At 39.0% G+C, this 20800-nt stretch overlaps 1 protein-coding gene across 1 annotated transcript; it reads right to left on the bottom strand.

Annotated features, from left to right (window-relative positions):
- Positions 1 to 1836: 1836 nt before the first annotated feature.
- Positions 1837 to 11952, bottom strand: LOC113465793. The gene is made up of 6 exons (XM_026820608.1): positions 11731 to 11952; positions 8217 to 8559; positions 7150 to 7420; positions 4271 to 4321; positions 3304 to 3393; positions 1837 to 1996 (listed from the first exon to the last, which is right to left on the bottom strand). The coding sequence occupies exons 1-6, from the start codon at positions 11909 to 11911 to the stop codon at positions 1919 to 1921; spliced, it is 1014 nt and encodes a 337-aa protein (XP_026676409.1). The 5' UTR covers positions 11912 to 11952; the 3' UTR covers positions 1837 to 1918.
- Positions 11953 to 20800: the final 8848 nt, after the last annotated feature.

The raw sequence follows: 20800 nt of genomic DNA, 5'->3' as shown, positions 1-20800 counted from the left end.
CAACAACAACAACAACAACAACAACAACAACAACAACAACAACAACAACAACAACAACAACACCCAACACCAACAACAACTGGGACTGCTTAGACTACTAGTAGTAAAAAGAAAAGAATAACAATAAATTTAATTTTTCATTTGTTTGCAAAGGACAAACGTTCAACTTAATCGTTAGGTAGATACCAAATAAATCATGCAAATACGGCTACTGCGAAAAATTTAGTTGAGAGTTAAACCTAATGAATTCACCGTGATTTGTATTGTTAGCATAATGACTCGAGGTTATGATTATTGTTTACGTCCAATCAATTGATCTGCAGATTTAGATCAACAAGAGTCACGATTGGTTTAGAAGAATGGTTAGAATCACAAGTTAGAATAATGGTTAGACAACACCAACAACAACTGGGACTGCTTAGACTACTAGTAGTAAAAAGAAAAGAATAACAATAAATTTAATTTTTCATTTGTTTGCAAAGGACAAACGTTCAACTTAATCGTTAGGTAGATACCAAATAAATCATGCAAATACGGCTACTGCGAAAAATTACAACATCTGGGACTACTTAGACTACTAGTAGTAAAAAGAAAAGAATAACAATAAATTTAATTTTTCATTTGTTTGCAAAGGACAAACGTTCAACTTAATCGTTAGGTAGATACCAAATAAATCATGCAAATACGGCTACTGCGAAAAATTTAGTTGAGAGTTAAACCTAATGAATTCACCGTGATTTGTATTGTTAGCATAATGACTCGAGGTTATGATTGAGAATTAAACCTAATGAATTCACCGTGATTTGTATTGTTAGCATAATGACTCGAGGTTATGATTATTGTTTACGTCCAATCAATTGATCTACTAAAGTAAGATACCTACTATAAAGGACTTCATGTGTGATTAAACGGTTAGCAACAGCATCAATTCCATACAGCAAAATATGAACTATAACGTGTAATTTTGTGGAATGAATTTGATAGTACTCGACCTCTGACTAACAAAATATCACCATTAAGTACTACAATCCACCACCTCTTGGTACTTAAATTAGTGATCGACGATTAAATGTGAGATAATGGTATCAATTAATTTTGATGCACAATATTGTGGTAGGTTAATGTTCGCCTCTTGAAATTGATGAACCAAAAATGGTTAGATTTAGAAGTTAGAAGAATGGGGAAGCATCACGTTCAAAACAAACTGATCTGACGGTGAGAACTGAGAATCAAAGTTGTGATATGTATCACACTGGTCTGCCATGTTGTTGTTGTTGTTGTTGTTGTTGTTGTTGTTGTTGTTGTTGTAGGGGCTTCAGCTGTAGCCGAATATACTGATGGCAGGACCTAAAGAAAAGATTAATTTTTTTTATATGCCATACACCGGGGTGGTTAGCCATGTTTCATTGGCTCGTCTTGAACAAGTCAACCATCGTGAGGACTTATGCTTGGTCTTTAAAAGCAAAGAGAACCGTCTCATTTTCTAATGTCTTGTTTGGGGTTGGTTTTCTCATTTTCTGTTGTCTTGTTTGGGATGGTTGGATTTAGAAGTTAGAAGAATGGGGAAGCATCACGTTCAAAACAAACTGAGCTGACGGTGAGAACTGAGAATCAAAGTTGTGATGTGTGTCACACTGGTCTGCCATGTTGTTGTTGTTGTTGTTGTTGTTGTTGTTGTTGTTGTTGTTGTTGTTGTTGTTGTTGTTGTTGTTGTTGTTGTGGGGGCTTCAGCTGTAGCCGAATATACTGATGGCAGAACCTAAATAAAAGATTTTTTTTATATGCCATACACCGGGGTGGTTAGCCATGTTTAATTGGCTCGTCCTGAACCAGTCAACCATCGTGAGGACTTGTGCTTGGTCTTTAAAAGCAAAGAGAACCGTCTCATTTTCTAATGTCTTGTTTGGGGTTGGTTTTCTCATTTTCTGTTGTCTTGTTTGGTGTTGGTTTTAAACTGAATGAGGATCACAATGTAGGTGCTGATGAACCCCATCATCTGAAAATCAAGAAAAGGGGAAATAATGAGAACAATCAATAAAATGTTTTGACGGACTACCCAAAGTTCGGGTTGCCAAAACGACACAGCATACTTCTCAGACAACATTAAATAAAAGCATTTAAAGTGCAAGAGTAGATCAACTCTAGACCGGGTGATTTTTGTCCAATTATGTTCCTAGGTAGACGGATGAAAGTTTTCAAGGATAAAAGGAACTCGACTTCTGTGAAAACGACCTGAGGAAGTCATGAAAACGGACAAAATAGGTAATGTTTTTTTTTCCTAATTGAAAAATATCGTGAAAATTGATTTGTCAAAATTTGCGTACTTTATCGTGCAATAGATGCAAGTATATCTTGACTGATCGTTTTATTTACTTCAAAAGAAAAGACCTTGATCAGAAAACTGAGAAATTAAAATTGGGTCAATAGGAACTAAAATATCAATAGTTGCTTGACTTGCTTATCATAAATTAACACCATTCTTCGATTCATGTGCTAGTGCTTCAGTAAACTGTACCTAGAACTCATTTAAAAGAGAGCCCGTTGCCCGACAAATTTCCTTTAGGTGCCGAAAAACTGCACCAAATTTCATAAAAATCAATCCAATTGTTCCAAAGATTCGCCGTGATCCTTGGAAACAAATAGATTTCCACACAAACTGAATGAAAGAACCGTCCAGTTAAAACTTGGACCTCAGTCAATTTGGTCACCTCTGATTTCTTTAAGTGACATGTTTTGTACTAGGGGTCATCAAGTGTTGAAGTCTTCCCGTTAGAATAAAGTAGAGTAGTCCAGGTTTATGCTAATGCTATATGTTTGAAGTTGTGAACACAATTAACTTCTTAAACATTCATAATAAAAAGTACAGAGATCTCAAACGTTATAATAATCATACAAGAGTAGGTACGTACTTAATGTAATTTTATTTTATATAAATGGTAAGTTAGCACTCACCTTATACTTTACAGGAAGGATTATATTAATAGTTGATTTATGACTTTACACTTTAGAGTTTGCACTGAGCATATCTGTATTTATCAGCAAAAAATAAGTACATCGTCTGTATTCACAATGAAATAATCGCTATAATTATCAAAATTGTCCTACTTGTACTTTTGATGAATTTTCAAAAGTGTGAAACGGAACTTTTCCGCGATTCTTCATAAAAATTAGCACTAGTTTCTTTAGAATTATTTCTGATTGTTACAAGTAACTGTACGAAGTAGGTACCATGATTGTTATTTTATTTAAATCGAGTTTACATGGACCTACTTATGGTAATTTTCATATCTAGGTTAAACTTACGGATAAGAATGTGTCGAAATCTAGCGAGAACAATCGGAAAATCTCGAACTTGAACTTCCGATCTCTGAGTTCCAGGAGGAAAAATTTCACCTGAGGAGGGAAAATATCAAAGGAGAAAAGTTTAGATAATATTGTTGTTGGATAGAAACGCAATTAATAAGTAACATAGGGTTAAAGGAGGTAAAACTTCGGAAGATTATATTCAGATGTCTTACAAGGAAATCCCCCATTCTTATAAAAATTCCAGGGGTAAATATGCCTACTACCAGGTCACAATTTGATTCTCCTTTCAGGCACCACTGCCAGGTCACAATACGATTCCCCCAATAAAATCATCTGCTTGGATCACTCGACAATTGGGAGCATATCTCATCAGCCGTCTCCTGAATCAACTCCCCCTGTGTATCCATCACACCAGCGTCTTGCAAATACTGGATGCAGTCACCCACCAAGCCCAGCTCCAACGGGCTTAGCCAGCTCACTCCGCCTGTACAGATGGGACACTCCTCTATCGCCTGGTGATTGCCACAGAGAACGTGAAAGTCGGGGCAGTAAGCCCGCGGCAGGAATCTGTGGCAGCCAGGCACGCAGCATTTGATTTTGGCCAGGATTTCCACCGTGTTCAAGCCGGCAAATGGGTTTGATGGGTTAGACATTACGGCCGGCTATTCTATGATCTTGTGGTCAGTAATCCTTTGGTCTTGCCGCCGCGCCGGCTATTCCTTGGGCTTGCGGCCGGCTGTCTTTTAATAGTTATGTAGGCGGATAGTTATACCTTATGGTCGGATATTCTTTAATCTTGTGGCCGGCTATCCTTTGGTCTTGCGGCCGAAATGGGGGAGATCTTTGGACAGACAATTCTTCTCACTTCTTTATTGGACAAACGTGATTTGAGTTTTTACAATAATTTATCAGAGCTTTCAATAGAAGTAATTTAGAAAACAAAAATTTGTTGAGTTCAACTTACGTTTGAGCCAATCGATGTACACCGTTGCATATTGACAGAAATTTGATCGGCCTGTAAAAAATGGGATATGCAATTACAATTCAAATAAAAAATAATAAATAAACAAACCAATGATATACAGAACTAGGGGGGTATATTTAACCCTTTCGTGACCAAATTAGAAAGAAAAGACTCACAAACTTAATTTTTGGTGTCAAAGGACTAGGGGTTATGTATTTATCACATGAAAGTTTGAGGTTTCGTCGTATTGGGCTCATTTTGGGTCCTGAAAAGACGAGAGATGGTCAGAAGAAATCATATCGACCCGACCTGTGCTACAAGTCGGTTTTCATGACATGATATCGCACTGCGTAGAACTACAAAAGAAAAAAAAAAATCTTGTACTTACTATGAATTGTAATCGATGTTGTACCTCGTCAATCAAACAATTCTTGTGATATACTGCCCTACTGGTAGCTTTCACCTGAAACCAAGCATCGCAATGTCGAGGAAAATCGGACAGAGGTTTCCCGTAATTGCTCTTCACGGACAAGGCTGACTGAAATGCCAACCAAGACACACCAGAGATCAAAAGAGATAAAGTAGCATCCCGCATTGAACGTTCCCGACAGAAAGTAAACATGATTTGTACTATCCGACGGAAGATAATAGATTAATAGACAATTATTTAATCTTCTGATTGATGATATTCTTCGTCTTCTTCAAGAAGCTGTAGGTCGGTACTCCTGATTTTGCCAAGCATGCCAAGGTTGGGTTTAACTCATCTTGCCGTTTAGCCAGGATTTAAGTAATTCCTCCTCTTAACCCGACAACCTAAACCAGAAAGTAAACCAAACAATTTCCCTCATGAGGGTCTTTAGCCCCGCGAAAAATTGACCATTTCGGTCCTCTTTATGAAAGGTCACCCGTCCTGTTAGGCGTATCTTTCGACGTAGCCTAACTTTAGTGTTCTGACGACCTTGCGTCGATCTTCATAGAAGCTTAACCCATCCTTTAGGGTTGTGTAGCGTTGATCTTAATGCTGGCTGATGGCTAGTGATGACTGAGGAGAATATAATTACAACAGAACTGTTTTATTAAGGACTTGAAAAAGTTAATAGTGCTTTCAAAAGTTATATCAAAATCCCTAACCCTTTCAAAAGTTATATCAAAATCTGTATTCGTAGACAAATCCGCGGATTAAACCTATAGCGTATAGTTCTTGAAGATTTTTTTACGATTTTTTTTTTAGATTTTTTAATCCTCCTTTTTTTACAACGAAAAATACCTCCCACGATTGAGTTCAAAAGCTTTGGCATTTTTGCATATGACAATGACAAAAAGATTCGCTTTGGATTGCATAATATGATTAGTAGAAAGATGAATGATGTGTTTCTCATGAAGATGTTATACGTAGAAGTGCCGCCCACTTTGCTATTGCAATTTTTATCGATTTCTAGGTCTAGGTAAGTGCAATTACTTTTTTAGCCCTTCGTTCACTCACCGTACTGTGGGGAAAAAAGTTATCTCTCCGGAAAAGTACCGGTTAACATCAGTGTACGTACTGTATCCTCACGCTGAAAAGGGTTGCCAAATTGGACAGAGCGTTCATCAAAAGTGCTCGCGGAACAAACAAATGCAGACAAACTTCAAACTTGCTAAATAAAATAGAAAATCATAGAGAAAAACATGCGAGTCCATTTCGTTCTGTTAATTATTTGCTACGTACAAAAAAAGATGAGGGCAGCTTTTAACCGAATGTATTAGGGTAAGATCTCTGTCACTGAAAACTTTCTTCCACTTCCGAAATTAGCATTTATACATTGGGGTAAGAGCAATTGAAAATTCTTTACTTTGAGTAGTGGCAGCAGCAAATAGCAGCTGTTTACACATGTTATGAAGTAGCCACCACCCCCACAACTGTATCAAAAGGGTTAACTCCTGATGTACGTGAGCTATCCGTTCTGATCTTGATTCTGTGCAGATCATCTGACCTACTATAAAGGACTTCATGTGTGATTAAACGGTTAGCAACAGCATCGATTCCATACAGCAAAATATGAACTATAACGTGTACCTAATTTTGTGGAATGAATTTGATAGTACTCGACCTCTGACTAACAAAATATCACCATTAAGTACTCTAAACCACCACCTCTTGGTACTTAAATTAGTGATCGATGATTAAATGTGAGATAATGGTATCAATTAATTTTGATGCACAATATTGTGGTAGGTTAATGTTCGCCTCTTGAAATTGATGAACCAAAAATGCACTTTAGATACGTATCTGCCTATTTTTACATATCCATCAATTTACGAGTGTCTACTGAAGTTCCCTACTCTTTACCTTCAAAAAGATGCAGCTGGTAACTGGTAGTAAAGATGTTGACATCAATCAAACTTTCTGATTTTAATTGAAATATTTCGATACGAAGATGATTTCGATTACCGAATTATATGACCGAGTCTTGAAATTCTAATAGCCATTAAGTAGCGATTAGAGATTGAATCATTGGACAAACTCTAGATTAATTTCAGACTGGATGTTCGCGAAGGCCAAAGATCAAGGCGTTGGGAAATATTGGACTCTGGCCACGAGGCATGTAGAATTACTCGTACATCTAAGTTCTTATGTACATAGATACCTAATCGGTAAACAGGTATACATCGCATATATCTATGTAGATCTAAAATTTAGGTATATTTTTGCCAATTTTATGACTTTTTTTGAGTTGAAGACATTGAAAACAGATTAGCCGTAAGTATATTCAGTACTTTTGCCGCTAACTTGGTCTACTCTTTGAAGGGTTTACTTTGCCCTCGGACTTTTGAAGAAAACATTTACTGAGGAAAATTTGTAGTGAAACACTCAAGTTGAATTCTTCTTCCAATCTTACCTCTCTACAGCACAGGACACAGGCCAAAATGACCCCATAACAGATGGCAGACCTGAACAGAAACTCCCACATCGACGGGTACAGGCCCGTGCAACTGCCCTTGTAGAAATACTGGTTGTACGACGTCAAAATGACGAACGTCAGCGAGTACACATTGTCCGAATAGAAAACGAGGATAGGGATGCGAAAACAGAGCAGAGAGCGGCGCTGAATGTCGTACAGTTTGGTGTAGGCGACCAGAACGGACGAAACGTCATGGTCTGCGATGTGCCTGGAATAGAGACTTTCTGCTATAGAACAGGTAGGTAGTTTCTGCTATAAAACAGAAAGAACCACTAGTTTCTGCTATGGGGTGGAGTGGATTGGAACACATCACATGTCTTCAGGCACACTCCATTTGTCAAGGGTCTAGGTTTATCTTGCCCTTGGGATTAATTTAATTTGAAGAAACCATTTAATGATGAAAATTTGCAATGAAACAATAGAAATCTATGGATATCGCCCATTTGAAGAGGGATGTAGAAAGGGATATCGCTCATTTGATCCCTACGAGGCATCATACTACACGTAAAAGTCGAAAGATCGTACGTGGTACGTGTGTATGGCCCCGTACGGTTCACACGTACGGTTTGTTGAAAAACAAAATTGTGTACCCATTTGTCAAGGGTCTAGGTTTATCTTGCCCTTGGGATTAATTTAATTTGAAGAAACCATTTAATAATGCAAATTTGCAATGAAACAATAGAAATCTATGGATATCGCTCATTTGATCCCTACGAGGTAGGCACACGTAAAAGTCGAAAGATCGTACGTGGTACGTGTGTATGGCCCCGTACGGTTCACACGTACGGTTTGTTGAAAAACAAAATTGTGTTAGGCATCATACTACACGTAAAAGTCGAAAGATCGTACGTGGTACGTGTGTATGGCCCCATACGGTTCACACGTACGGTTTGTTGAAAAACAAAATTGTGTGACCAAGTTGGAACATAAGTCTGTAGACAAATCGTAGCATGTTTTAGTTGAGTCTGAGAAAGCCATATTCTGTGAATCTGTTTTCTACTCACACAGTACGGTACAGAGTCGCGCGCTGCGTCGCGTCACTCAATCGAGATCCAATCATCTGATTCAGCAACTTCAGGCGACGTTTGAGCACCAACGTGAAGTCAACAAACCAGTACAGGACAAACGTAAACTCCGAGATGACCAGCAGCTTATAGACACACAGTCGAAACAGATTCGGTAGTGTTCGGGCTTTTCCGGATCCACAGAAGCGTTCCTCGCAATGCAGCGACCAGTAGCTGATCAGGATGAGAATGTAGAGGGAGCTGTGGTACCAGGTTCGAACCTCGGTGTAGGACAATTTGTCGCGGTGCTTTACGTCGGGACGAATGAGTTGGAAGAGTTTATCTGTGTGAGAGAATATGGACCGTGCGAAATAAGCCAATGAGATATGTTTGAGCATGTACGGCGCGTTTGATGTGTGACGAAAGAGCTTTTGTTTGTGTGTGACCAAACACTTTCGGTCCTGGTCAGCATATATATATTTTTTTAAAGAGGTTTGACAGAGGGAACTGTAACTGCTATGGTCTTATCGTCCCGAAATTGAAGAGAGAAGGAAGACAGGATAGGAGAAAGCCAGCCGTTCCGAGAACGAACATTATCCCATCAGGATAAAATCCGCCCCGGGCGGGAATCGAACCCGCGGCCTAGCGCTTACAAGGCAGACGCACTACCAACTAAGCTAACTAACTTTTAAAAGTGCGATAATAAGTTGTAATAATATCCACTTAATAGTTGTGAGATAATGTTACGTATAGGTACTTGGGAAGTAGGCATTGGTAGAAACATTATTATCAATCTATAACTAGGTATATTCTATAGGTATCCCAATACTTTTTGTGACCTACCTAACCCACCTACCTTCGAGTGTACTAGTCCTAATGGCATGACACACGGCCTACATTAAAATTAAATGTACACTAATGGAAAGGCACTAAGTCTGCGTAGTGTGTCATTGCTACTTCCAACCTACCTTTATAGCTTACCTACCTTTAAAAACATCAACAACAACAAAATCAAACCCGCGGCCTAGCACTTACAAGGTAGACGCACTACCAACTAAGCGAACTAGGCTGGCGGTCAGCATATTTGTAAGAGCTAGGCTATGGTAACAGACTCTTAGGTCGAATTAATCACTGGTTAGAGACCCTTGAGTGCAAGTGACAACGTGGTAAGCAAAAGGCATGGTAAATCCAATGCTATGGCGATGTAAGAATATATCCGTACTTCCTGTTGGTCAACTGTTACGCCAAATTGAAAGCCATAAGTATTTACCTACCAAGTTGTAACAAACTTGACCAAATATGTACATAATACGTACATATGTACTTGAAATTAGTAGTCTTTCTAGCCTTCACAGTTTCACAGTTCTGTAATAATTGAATAACAGGTAACGGGCTTAGCCAGCTCACTCCGCCTGTACAGATGGGACACTCCTCTATCGCCTGGTGATTGCCACAGAGAACGTGGAAGTCGGGGCCTAATAAGCTCAACTTAAACCAATTTTTGACCCCTTGTAAATTGAAGTACCGGAAGTTTAGAAACCTGAAACTGCGAAAATCTTAGAACGCTAGGCAGTCATACACAAAAAGGCCGATCTGAGGCTTAGGTGTAGGGGCTAGACAGCCCTGAAGGATGGGTTAAACTTCTACGAATCTACTTAAGCACTACTCTAACTCCTTGGATGAAAATTGAGAGTTATTAACTTGCTATCTAATCAATGATTCCTTTCAAGTCATATTTAGGCTTATGCTATTAGGTACTTTAGATGTGGTCTCCTTTCAACACTTCTCGATGCTCCTATACTCAATTACATTGTTAGGTGCATAAGGTGTTAGATATTTCTTATGCGGTATGAGATGAACTTCACAGGTAATTGCAGTATTAGATCATAAATATCTACAGTACTTACATGATTACACGTACAAATATGTACTATGTCACATGATTTCTACTATCTAGGGTAGGCGCACTTTGAACTATGCAGTTCATTATGTTATTTCACACATAATTGGTGACAAAACTAGCTCACTTGGTGCATAGCTGCCAAATTTCACCGATTTTGAGGTTGGAAGTTGGAGTCAAACTGGTTATTCGGTGAACGGCTTTATTTGTCTACGGACAAGGTGACAGTCACAGCCCTGAAGGATGGGTTGAGCTTCTACGAATCTGCGGACTTCGGGTCTTATGACTTTCGGACCAACGCTAAAACACTCCGTCAGGTCATGTTTAATTTTAACAAATTAGTGGAAACGAAAATGAACCAAAGGTCCTTGAAGAACTACTCAAAGAACCCAATCTTAAGAAGTAGCCTAGAACTAGAACATCTTCATAATTGCCACTAAGCTACCAATACAATAGGTTTTGTTTTGACTCCTCCACCTACTCTAGATAGGAGATTTATGAGTTCGTCTTGAATTTTAGCAGGCAATGACTTTCAGATCACAGAATTTGCGGACAAGTCATCAGGATAAAATCCGCCCCGGGCGGGAATCAAACCCGCGGCCTAGCACTTACAAGGTAGACGCACTACCAACTAAGCGAACTAGGCTGGCGGTCAGCATATTTGTAAGAGCTAGGCTATGGTAACAGACTCTTAGGTCGAATTAATCACTGGTTAGAGACCCTTGAGTGCAAGTGACAACGTGGTAAGCAAAAGGCATGGTAAATCCAATGCTATGAATATATCCGTACTTCCTGTTGGTCAACTGTTACGCCAAATTGAAAGCCATAAGTACTTACCTACCAAGTTGTAACAAACTTGACCAAATATGTATGTACATAATACGTACATATGTACTTGAAATTAGTAGTCTTTCTAGCCTTCACAGTTTCACAGTTCTGTAATAATTGAATAACAGGGTGAGAATGATCCACGAAAAGTGTAATGCGCATGCGCGCCACTCACGTTCAGACCGTCCGACAGACCGCGGTCTGGCATCTGAGCGTGAGTGACTGACCTTAATAGACAAGGGGGCACGGTTGGTCCAGTGGTAACGCGCTTGCTTGCCATGCAGAAGGTCCCGGGTTCGAATCCCACCATCGTGTAATAATTGAATAACAGGTAGGTATGCGATACGTATAGGATTATAGGCCAGCCACTCACTATCAGGTAGACCTGACAGGTACACCTGATCAGGTCCGCCTGTCAGGTCCACCTGATACCTGATGAGTACACATACTATCAGAGTATCAGGTCGATCTAAACAGGTGTACCTGATAGTGAGTGGCTAGCCATAGCATTGTCTCATTTTTCTTCAATTTTGCCCTGATAGTATACGCACTACACAGAACGTGTGGTAACTTACAACTTACCCATCTAGTACACCTGATCAGGTCCGCCTGTCAGGTCCACATGATACCTGATGAGTACACAGTACACATACTATCAGGGTATCAGGTCGATCTAAACAGGTGTACCTGATAGTGAGTGGCTGGCCATAGCATTGTCTCATTTTTCTTCAATTTTGCCCTGATAGTATACGCACTACACAGAACGTGTGGTAACTTACAACTTACCCATCTGTCGAACTTCTTCGAACCCGTTGCGAATTGGAACATAGTTCTTGATAAAGGCCAGCGTGCTGACGCACGCTCCGAGCAAGTTGATTTCATTTTGCAAAGTGGCAGCATTCCATTTGCGGCGTACAATAGCCTTCACAAGAAAATGGACAAGGAGAATCGCTTGGAAAGCTGTCATTGTTGCTAGAAGGAATTTTTCTTTGAAGGAAAGTTTGAGGTTTCGTCGTATTGGGCTCATTTTGGGTCCTGAAAAGACGAGAGATGGTCGGAAGAAATCATATCGACCCGACCTGTGCTACAAGCTACAAGTCGGTTTTCATGTCATGATATCGCACTGCGTAGAACTACAAAAGAAAAGAAAAAAAATCTTGTACTTACCATGAATTGTAATCGGTGTTGTACCTCGTCAATCAAACAATTCTTGTGATATACTACCTTACTGGTAGCTTTCACCTGACCACCAAGCATCTCAATGTCGGGGAAAATCGGACAGAGGTTTCCCGTAATTGCTCTTCACAGACAAGGCTGACTGAAATGCCAACCAAGACACACCAGAGATCAAAAGAGATAAAGTAGCATCCCGCATTGAACGTTCCCGACAGAAAGTAAACATGATTTGTACTATCCGACGGAAGATAATAGATTAATAGACAATTATTTAATCTTCTGATTGATGATATTCTTCGTCTTCTTCAAGAAGCTGTAGGTCGGTACTCCTGATTTTGCCAAGCATGCCAAGGTTGGGTTTAACTCATCTTGTCGTTTAGCCAGGATTTAAGTAATTCCTCCTCTTAACCCGACAACCTAAACCAGAAAGTAAACCAAACAATTTCCCTCATGAGGGTCTTTAGCCCCGCGAAAAATTGACCATTTCGGTCCTCTTTATGAAAGGTCACCCGTCCTGTTAGGCGTATCTTTCGACGTAGCCTAACTTTAGTGTTCTGACGACCTTGCGTCGATCTTCATAGAAGCTTAACCCATCCTTTAGGGTTGTGTAGCGTTGATCTTAATGCTGGCTGGTGATGACTGAGGAGGATATAATTACAACAGAACTGTTTTATTAAGGACTTGAAAAAGTTAATAGTGCTTTCAAAAGTTATATCAAAATCCCTAACCCTTTCAAAAGTTATATCAAAATCTGTATTCGTAGACAAATCCGCGGATTAAACCTATAGCGTATAGTTCTTGAAGATTTTTTTACGATTTTTTTTTTAGATTTTTTAATCCTCCTTTTTTTACAACGAAAAATACCTCCCACGATTGAGTTCAAAAGCTTTGGCATTTTTGCATATGACAATGACAAAAAGATTCGCTTTGGATTGCATAATATGATTAGTAGAAAGATGAATGATGTGTTTCTCATGAAGATGTTATACGTAGAAGTGCCGCCCACTTTGCTATTGCAATTTTTATCGATTTCTAGGTCTAGGTAAGTGCAATTACTTTTTTAGCCCTTCGTTCACTCACCGTACTGTGGGGAAAAAAGTTATCTCTCCGGAAAAGTACCGGTTAACATCAGTGTACGTACTGTATCCTCACGCTGAAAAGGGTTGCCAAATTGGACAGAGCGTTCATCAAAAGTGCTCGCGGAACAAACAAATGCAGACAAACTTCAAACTTGCTAAATAAAATAGAAAATCATAGAGAAAAACATGCGAGTCCATTTCGTTCTGTTAATTATTTGCTACGTACAAAAAAAGATGAGGGCAGCTTTTAACCGAATGTATTAGGGTAAGATCTCTGTCACTGAAAACTTTCTTCCACTTCCGAAATTAGCATTTATACATTGGGGTAAGAGCAATTGAAAATTCTTTACTTTGAGTAGTGGCAGCAGCAAATAGCAGCTGTTTACACATGTTATGAAGTAGCCACCACCCCCACAACTGTATCAAAAGGGTTAACTCCTGATGTACGTGAGCTATCCGTTCTGATCTTGATTCTGTGCAGATCATCTGAAATCCATCAATAAATAATCCATGTAATTATGTTCGCGTCTAACATACGAGTAGAGTGCCAGGATCAGATCACGATACAAGGTCCGAGGAAAGATTAATACACTCGTACAACTCTCCCTGTCACTACGAATCATCAATCCTAGAGCTTGGCTACGAGCTAGGACCACCCTCGCTTAAGTATCTCGTTTATTCCTGATGTTGATTGTGCTAAGGCCTATTATTGCAAATAAGATTTGTATAATCCTAACCCATCCTTAAGGGATGTTTGACGTACAACTCTCCCTGTCACTACGAATCATCAATCCTAGAGCTAGGACCACCCTCGCTTAAGTGTCTCGTTTATTCCTGATGTTGATTGTGCTAAGGCCTATTATTGCAAATAAGATTTGTATAATCCTAACCCATCCTTAAGGGATGTTTGCCCTACACTTAAGCCTCTGAGTGGGCTTTTTGTGTATGGAGTCAAGCAATATTGCAAAACGGATAGCAATATTGCAAAAACAAGTTATATTTAATTCAAATTAGATTCCTGAAAGGGATGGTTGGGAAGTTCCCGCAAGTGAATCATGACAAGATCCCAAAAAACGAAAACGCTTGTCATGTGCAATACCATCCCTTCCAGAAAGGAGCTCTAGATGGTGAATCAGTGCGATACAATGGCTAATCCAATCTTGAACATTCCAAAATCCTGAAATCCTACTGAAAATATTCTCCTATGCACCAATCACCCACGGGCTCATTCCCGATAGAGGTAGTGTTCTATCCCAAGCATTTGCTGTAAACCTAAAAGGGATGGTTGCAAAGCGTGTGAAAACTTTCTATGTACTCCTATTGAGCAAAATGAGGTGCAATATTTAGCATTTCAAAGTAGCAAAAGTTTACTTACTTCCTTCATGTTAGGTTCAGTTTAGGATCAAGCTCCAAGAAGAGTTCAGTCCGTCTCATCAGGACCAACCCATATTTCCCGCATACCAAAGCTTCGCAGAGCAGATTTCACAGACCCAGTACATCACTGTGGATGTTTGCCCTACCCTTAAGCCTCTGAGTGGGCTTTTTGTGTATGGAGTCAAGCAATATTGCAAAACGGGTAGCAATATTGCAAAAAACAAGTTATATTTAAGTCAAATTAGATTCCTGAAAGGGATGGTTGGGTAGTTCACGCAAGTGAATTATGGGAAAATCATGACAAGATCCCAAAAAACGGAAACGCTTGTCATGTGCAATACCATCCCTTCCAGAAAGGAGCTCTAGATGGTCCCTCCTCCGGTGTGTCCGGCCGGCCTTGAGTTTTCTCCCGTGTTGAGTCAAATTAAGGGGGGTTCATCGAAGTCAGTGCGATAGAATGGCTAATCCAATCTTGAACATTCCATAATCCTGAAATCCTACTGAAAATATTCTCCTATGCACCAATCACCCACGGGCTCATTCCCGATAGAGGTAGTGGTGTTCTATCCCAAGCATTTGCTGTAAACCTAAAAGGGATGGTTGCAAAGCGTCTGAAAACTTTCTATGTACTCCTATGGAGCATTTCAAAGTAGCAAAAGTTTACTTACTTCCTTCATGTTAGGTTCAGTTTAGGATCAAGCTCCAAGAATAGTTCAGTCCGTCTCATCAGGACCAACCCATATTTCCCGCATACCAAAGCTTCGCAGAGCAGATTTCACAGACCCAGTACATCACTGTGAAATGATTTCGTGAAGTGAATCATAAAAGTCTCAACTGCATAAACTGCACCAGGCTTTGTTATCGGATTGCATCAAATCAAATGCATATTGCACAGATTTGGATCAGGGTTGCAGCGAGAGCGGCGCGACTTCTTTCTTTTCAGCGAAAAATGTGTGTGTACGTATACAATTATGTTGATTCTGTATCGTAAATTACATAGTTTGCAATTCTGCATCTTAATCATTGAGTATGGAGGCAACATGTGTCACCCTGTCACCTCACACCCGGGAAAGGGATGGTCACAAAGTTGTGGTACATCTAAAGGGAGACAATAGTCAGTCAGTTGTTTATCTTGTATAGTTTTTACCATTTGGATTTAATAAGCTCAACTTATAAATGAAAACCAATTTTTGACCCCTTGCAAATTGAAGTACCGGAAGTTTAGAAACCTGAAACTGCGAAAATCTTAGAACGCTAGGCAGTCATACACAAAAAGGCCAATCTGAGGCTTAGGTGTAGGGGCTAGACAGCCCTGAAGGATGGGTTAAACTTCTACGAATCTACGTAAGCACTACTATAACTCCTTGGATAAAAATTGAGAGTTATTAACTTGCTATCTAATCGATGATTCCTTTCAAGTCATATTTAGGCTTATGCTATTAGGTACTTTAGATGTGGTCTCCTTTCAACACTTTTCGATGCTCCTATACTCAATTACATTGTTAGGTGCATAAGGTGTTAGACATTTCTTATGTGGTATGAGATGAACTTCACAGGTAATTGCAGTGTTAGATCATAAATATCTACAGTACTTACATGATTACACGTACAAATATGTACTATGTCACATGATTTCTACTATCTAGGGTAGGCGCACTTTGAACTATGCAGTTCATTATGTTATTTCACACATAATTGGTGTCAAAACTAGCTCACTTGGTGCATAGCTGCCAAATTTCACCGATTTTGAGGTTGGAAATTGGAGTCAAACTGGTTATTTGGTGAACGGCTTTATTTGTCTACGGACAAGGTGACAGTCACAGCCCTGAAGGATGGGTTGAGCTTCTACGAATCTACGGACTTCGGGTCTTATGACTTTCGGACCAACGCTAAAACACTCCGTCACGTATTGTTTAATTTTAGCAAATTACTGGAAACGAAAATGAACCAAAGGTCCTTGAAGAACTACCCAAAGAACCCAATCTTAAGAAGGAGCCTAGAACTAGAACATCTTCATAATTGCCACTAAGCTACCAATACAATAGGTTTTGTTTTGAGTCCTCCACCTACTCTAGATAGGAGATTTATGAGTTCGTCTTGAATTTTAGCAGGCAATGACTTTCAGATCACAGAATTTGCGGACAAGTGGAGTAGATACGGGGTGGTGTATTGATATATGAGAATGATCCACGAAAAGTGTAATGTGCGCCACTCACGTTCAGACCGTCCCACAGACCGCGGTCTGACATCTGAGCGTGAGTGACTGACCTTAATAGACAAGGGAGCACGGTTGGTCCAGTGGTAACGCGCTTGCTTGCCATGCAGAAGGTCCCGGGTTCGAATCCCACCATCGACAAAAATTTGTACTCGTTTTTCGATTGCAAATATTTCAACGGGTTACTTTCTGGTGTTCCCGTGTTGACCCAGCACCTAAATGGGAAGTATTGTGCCCCTTCTCGCCCATCTGACGAAAGGCAAACTACGGGATGGGCATGCCACGCCACAGGCCACATCAAGCGTTACTACGGGATCGGCATGCTACGACACAGACCACAAGCGTCCAATGTAGCAGTTGTTTCATCGCTACGAAATAAAAACGGCGGTGAAACACTCATCTTTTAAAACTTCAAAAAAAACAAGGGAAAAAAATGCATACTTACCGAGAATTTTTATTCCTTAAGAAACATGTCAGATAATACTTCCTAAGACAACAAGGAAGAGATTTCAATTTTTCTCAGACAATTTATGGACCCAAGACGATAAAGATCTAACATTTAGTTACCAGACTAATTCCTTAATTTCAATGTCAAATTTTTATTTGTGTCTAGTTAACCCCAACGGGGATGGTTTAAATTCTGACGAAAAAGGAAGATATTGACAGGGGATACTGACAGTTCAATCACTTATCCGCACCAATTCTCGAAGTGTATACTCTTTCCACAAAAAAGGATCCCAACTTTCGTCTGTAGACTAAATAATATCACCCCGTACATGGCTATCTTCAAACATCATCTCCGTAAGGTCAGGGCTGACAAAGTGTGCTCAGTGACGGCGTGTCTATTTAACCCCAAAGGGGATGGTTTAAATTCTGACGAAGAAGGAAGATATTGACAGGGGATACTGACAGCCTAATCACTTATCCGCACCAATTCTCGAAGTGTATACTCTTTCCACAAAAAAGGATCCCAACTTTCGTTTGTAGACTAAATAATATCACCCCGTACATGGCTATCTTCAAACATCATCTCCGTAAGGTCAGGGCTGACAAAGTGTGCTCAGTGACGGTAAGGTTAGAGCTAAGTATAACTCATTAAGCATTCGTAGACAAAGCGATTAAAACCGCCAATAATCATACGGTTTTGGTTCGGTTGTATATTTTACCATGTCACTAATGTCATACGCCATGATTCAGATGCCTTTCGAACATTCTTTTCCTTCAAAACCTCATTATTGCATGTTCCAAACACACCTTGTGCGAATATCGTATTAGCTCAATGCAAGCGCATCAGTATTTATTCCAACGTTGGATGTAATTACGATTACGTATAAACTGGGTGAATATGTTTAACGATATTGGTTTTAAAATGCACATATTCTTTTCCTTCAAAACCTCATCATTGCATGTTCCAAACACACCTTGTGCGAATATCGTATTAGCTCAATGCAAGCTCATCAGTATTTATTCCAACGTTGGATGTAATTACGATTACGTATAAACTGGGTGAATATGTTTAACGATATTGGTTTTAAAATGCACATGGAAACATTACCGAGCATCTTCAAGTACTCATAAATTAGTACTTGTACGTATGAGTTCTTGTCAGAACGGAGGAAAATAAAAAATCGGTTCGTCCAAGTTTAAAATTACACCACTTTTTCCGAAGAAGTTGTAAATAAAATGATTCTTAATTATCTAGCTATGGATTCTATGGGTAGTAATGGATACTCATCGATTCCTTGGACATTACCTGGGGAGGCAATATGAATATTAGGTATATCCACATGTGTATGGTTGAAACAGAATCAAGGTTTTTGAGTTTCCTAACACAGTTTACTCCTTAGGCACTTGATTCAACTGATTTTACTGGTAAATGGTCTACTAAAACCTTTGATAGAAGAAGCGCTCGTCATAAAATGAGCATAAAATATTTTTTCACTCAAATATGAATTTCTACGTAGGGGAGAAAAGATAGTAAAGATACTTACATACGCAGAATACGTTCAACTTATGTGAGACTACTTCAAAGTCGAATTAAAATGCTAAAACTCTGAATGAAGTGAACTGTTTGAAATTTGAAGAGTCCGTTTCGAATTTCATAGGGCAGAACGAGATGCCTCAATTCACTTTGAAGTGTTTTCTGAAGTGGTTCTACCTGGTTGGTCACTTCTTGGACATGTATGCACTCATGATTCCACGAGAACCTACATATTTCATGTTTTCAGGGTGCAAGATTTTATTTTTTCGGTGGATTGAGGCAATAGCCGAAAGATCCCTCTTTCAAACGCCCAACAGGGGTGGTCATGATCGGAAGGATCAATTTAGACAGGGGTGCTTCAAATTGTAAACAGGGGAGCCGATAAAAATGTTCCTCCAGGGGTGGGCTATACGCTATACTCCATCCAGTGCTAAGTAATCCAATCTCATTTGACGCCCTACAATGTAATCAATGAGTAGGTATAGGTCTATGGGTAGACAATTAATACTACTCAAATTAAGCAGATTAAGCTGTACCTAAATCAATATAGGAAGTATTGACATAGTAAACAACTCAACAAGATTATCTACCACTTGCTGAGTATATGATTTGATTTTCAATCCTACCACTGTGCCAGCTATGAAAGAACTTTGCACCTTCTATCTAGATCGTCGTTTAAAGATTAGGACGTGATATTTAGAACATGAATGGTTTTATGAATCAATAAAAGAATTCGTGGAGAGCGTTTTTTGATATGCATTTGCAGTTTTTAATGGAGGATTTTAAGAACCGTCAATTATTCTAGTGCCAAGTGTAAATCAAGATTAGGGCACTGATAGAGTACGTATATTACCTATCAAATCTCTTCTTTGATTCCCTATTCTTTAATGGTAGAAATAAGGACAGTGTCTTAAAATTTACAATGGGTCAAAATATTTAAATAGAGTAATCAAAATCCCTTTCACCAAGGAGGTTATCAAGTTACCTAGTAATAGAAGGATTATCCTTGTACCTATATCCTCGAATGTCCTGGGAGTCAGTGACGGTAAGGTTAGAGCTAAGTATAACTCATTAAGCATTCGTAGACAAAGCGATTAAAACCGCCAATAATCATACGGTTTTGGTTCGGTTGTATATTTTACCATGAAGAAAGAAGAAGAAGAGATTATATATTTTTAAAAAACACATAAACAATCTGCCAGCCTCTGGCTGGTTGCCAAATAAAAGCACAGAATACGTTGAAGTCTTCCCGTTAGAATAAAGTAGAGTAGTCCAGGTTTATGCTAATGCTATATGTTTGAAGTTGTGAACACAATTAACTTCTTAAACATTCATAATAAAAAGTACAGAGATCTCAAACGTTATAATAATCATACAAGAGTAGGTACGTACTTAATGTAATTTTATTTTATATAAATGGTAAGTTAGCACTCACCTTATACTTTACAGGAAGGATTATATTAATAGTTGATTTATGACTTTACACTTTAGAGTTTGCACTGAGCATATCTGTATTTATCAGCAAAAAATAAGTACATCGTCTGTATTCACAATGAAATAATCGCTATAATTATCAAAATTGTCCTACTTGTACTTTTGATGAATTTTCAAAAGTGTGAAACGGAACTTTTCCGCGATTCTTCATAAAAATTAGCACTAGTTTCTTTAGAATTATTTCTGATTGTTACAAGTAACTGTACGAAGTAGGTACCATGATTGTTATTTTATTTAAATCGAGTTTACATGGACCTACTTATGGTAATTTTCATATCTAGGTTAAACTTACGGATAAGAATGTGTCGAAATCTAGCGAGAACAATCGGAAAATCTCGAACTTGAACTTCCGATCTCTGAGTTCCAGGAGGAAAAATTTCACCTGAGGGAAAATATTAAAGGAGAAAAGTTTAGATAATATTGTTGTTGGATAGAAACGCAATTAATAAGTAACATAGGGTTAAAGGAGGTAAAACTTCGGAAGATAAAAAATCGGTTCGTCCAAGTTTTAAATTACACCACTTTTTCCGAAGAAGT

Source organism: Diaphorina citri, unplaced genomic scaffold, assembly GCF_000475195.1.
Source record: "Diaphorina citri unplaced genomic scaffold, Diaci psyllid genome assembly version 1.1 scaffold160, whole genome shotgun sequence".
Taxonomy (NCBI): domain Eukaryota; kingdom Metazoa; phylum Arthropoda; class Insecta; order Hemiptera; family Psyllidae; genus Diaphorina; species Diaphorina citri.
This window is presented reverse-complemented; position numbering and strand designations above follow the sequence as displayed.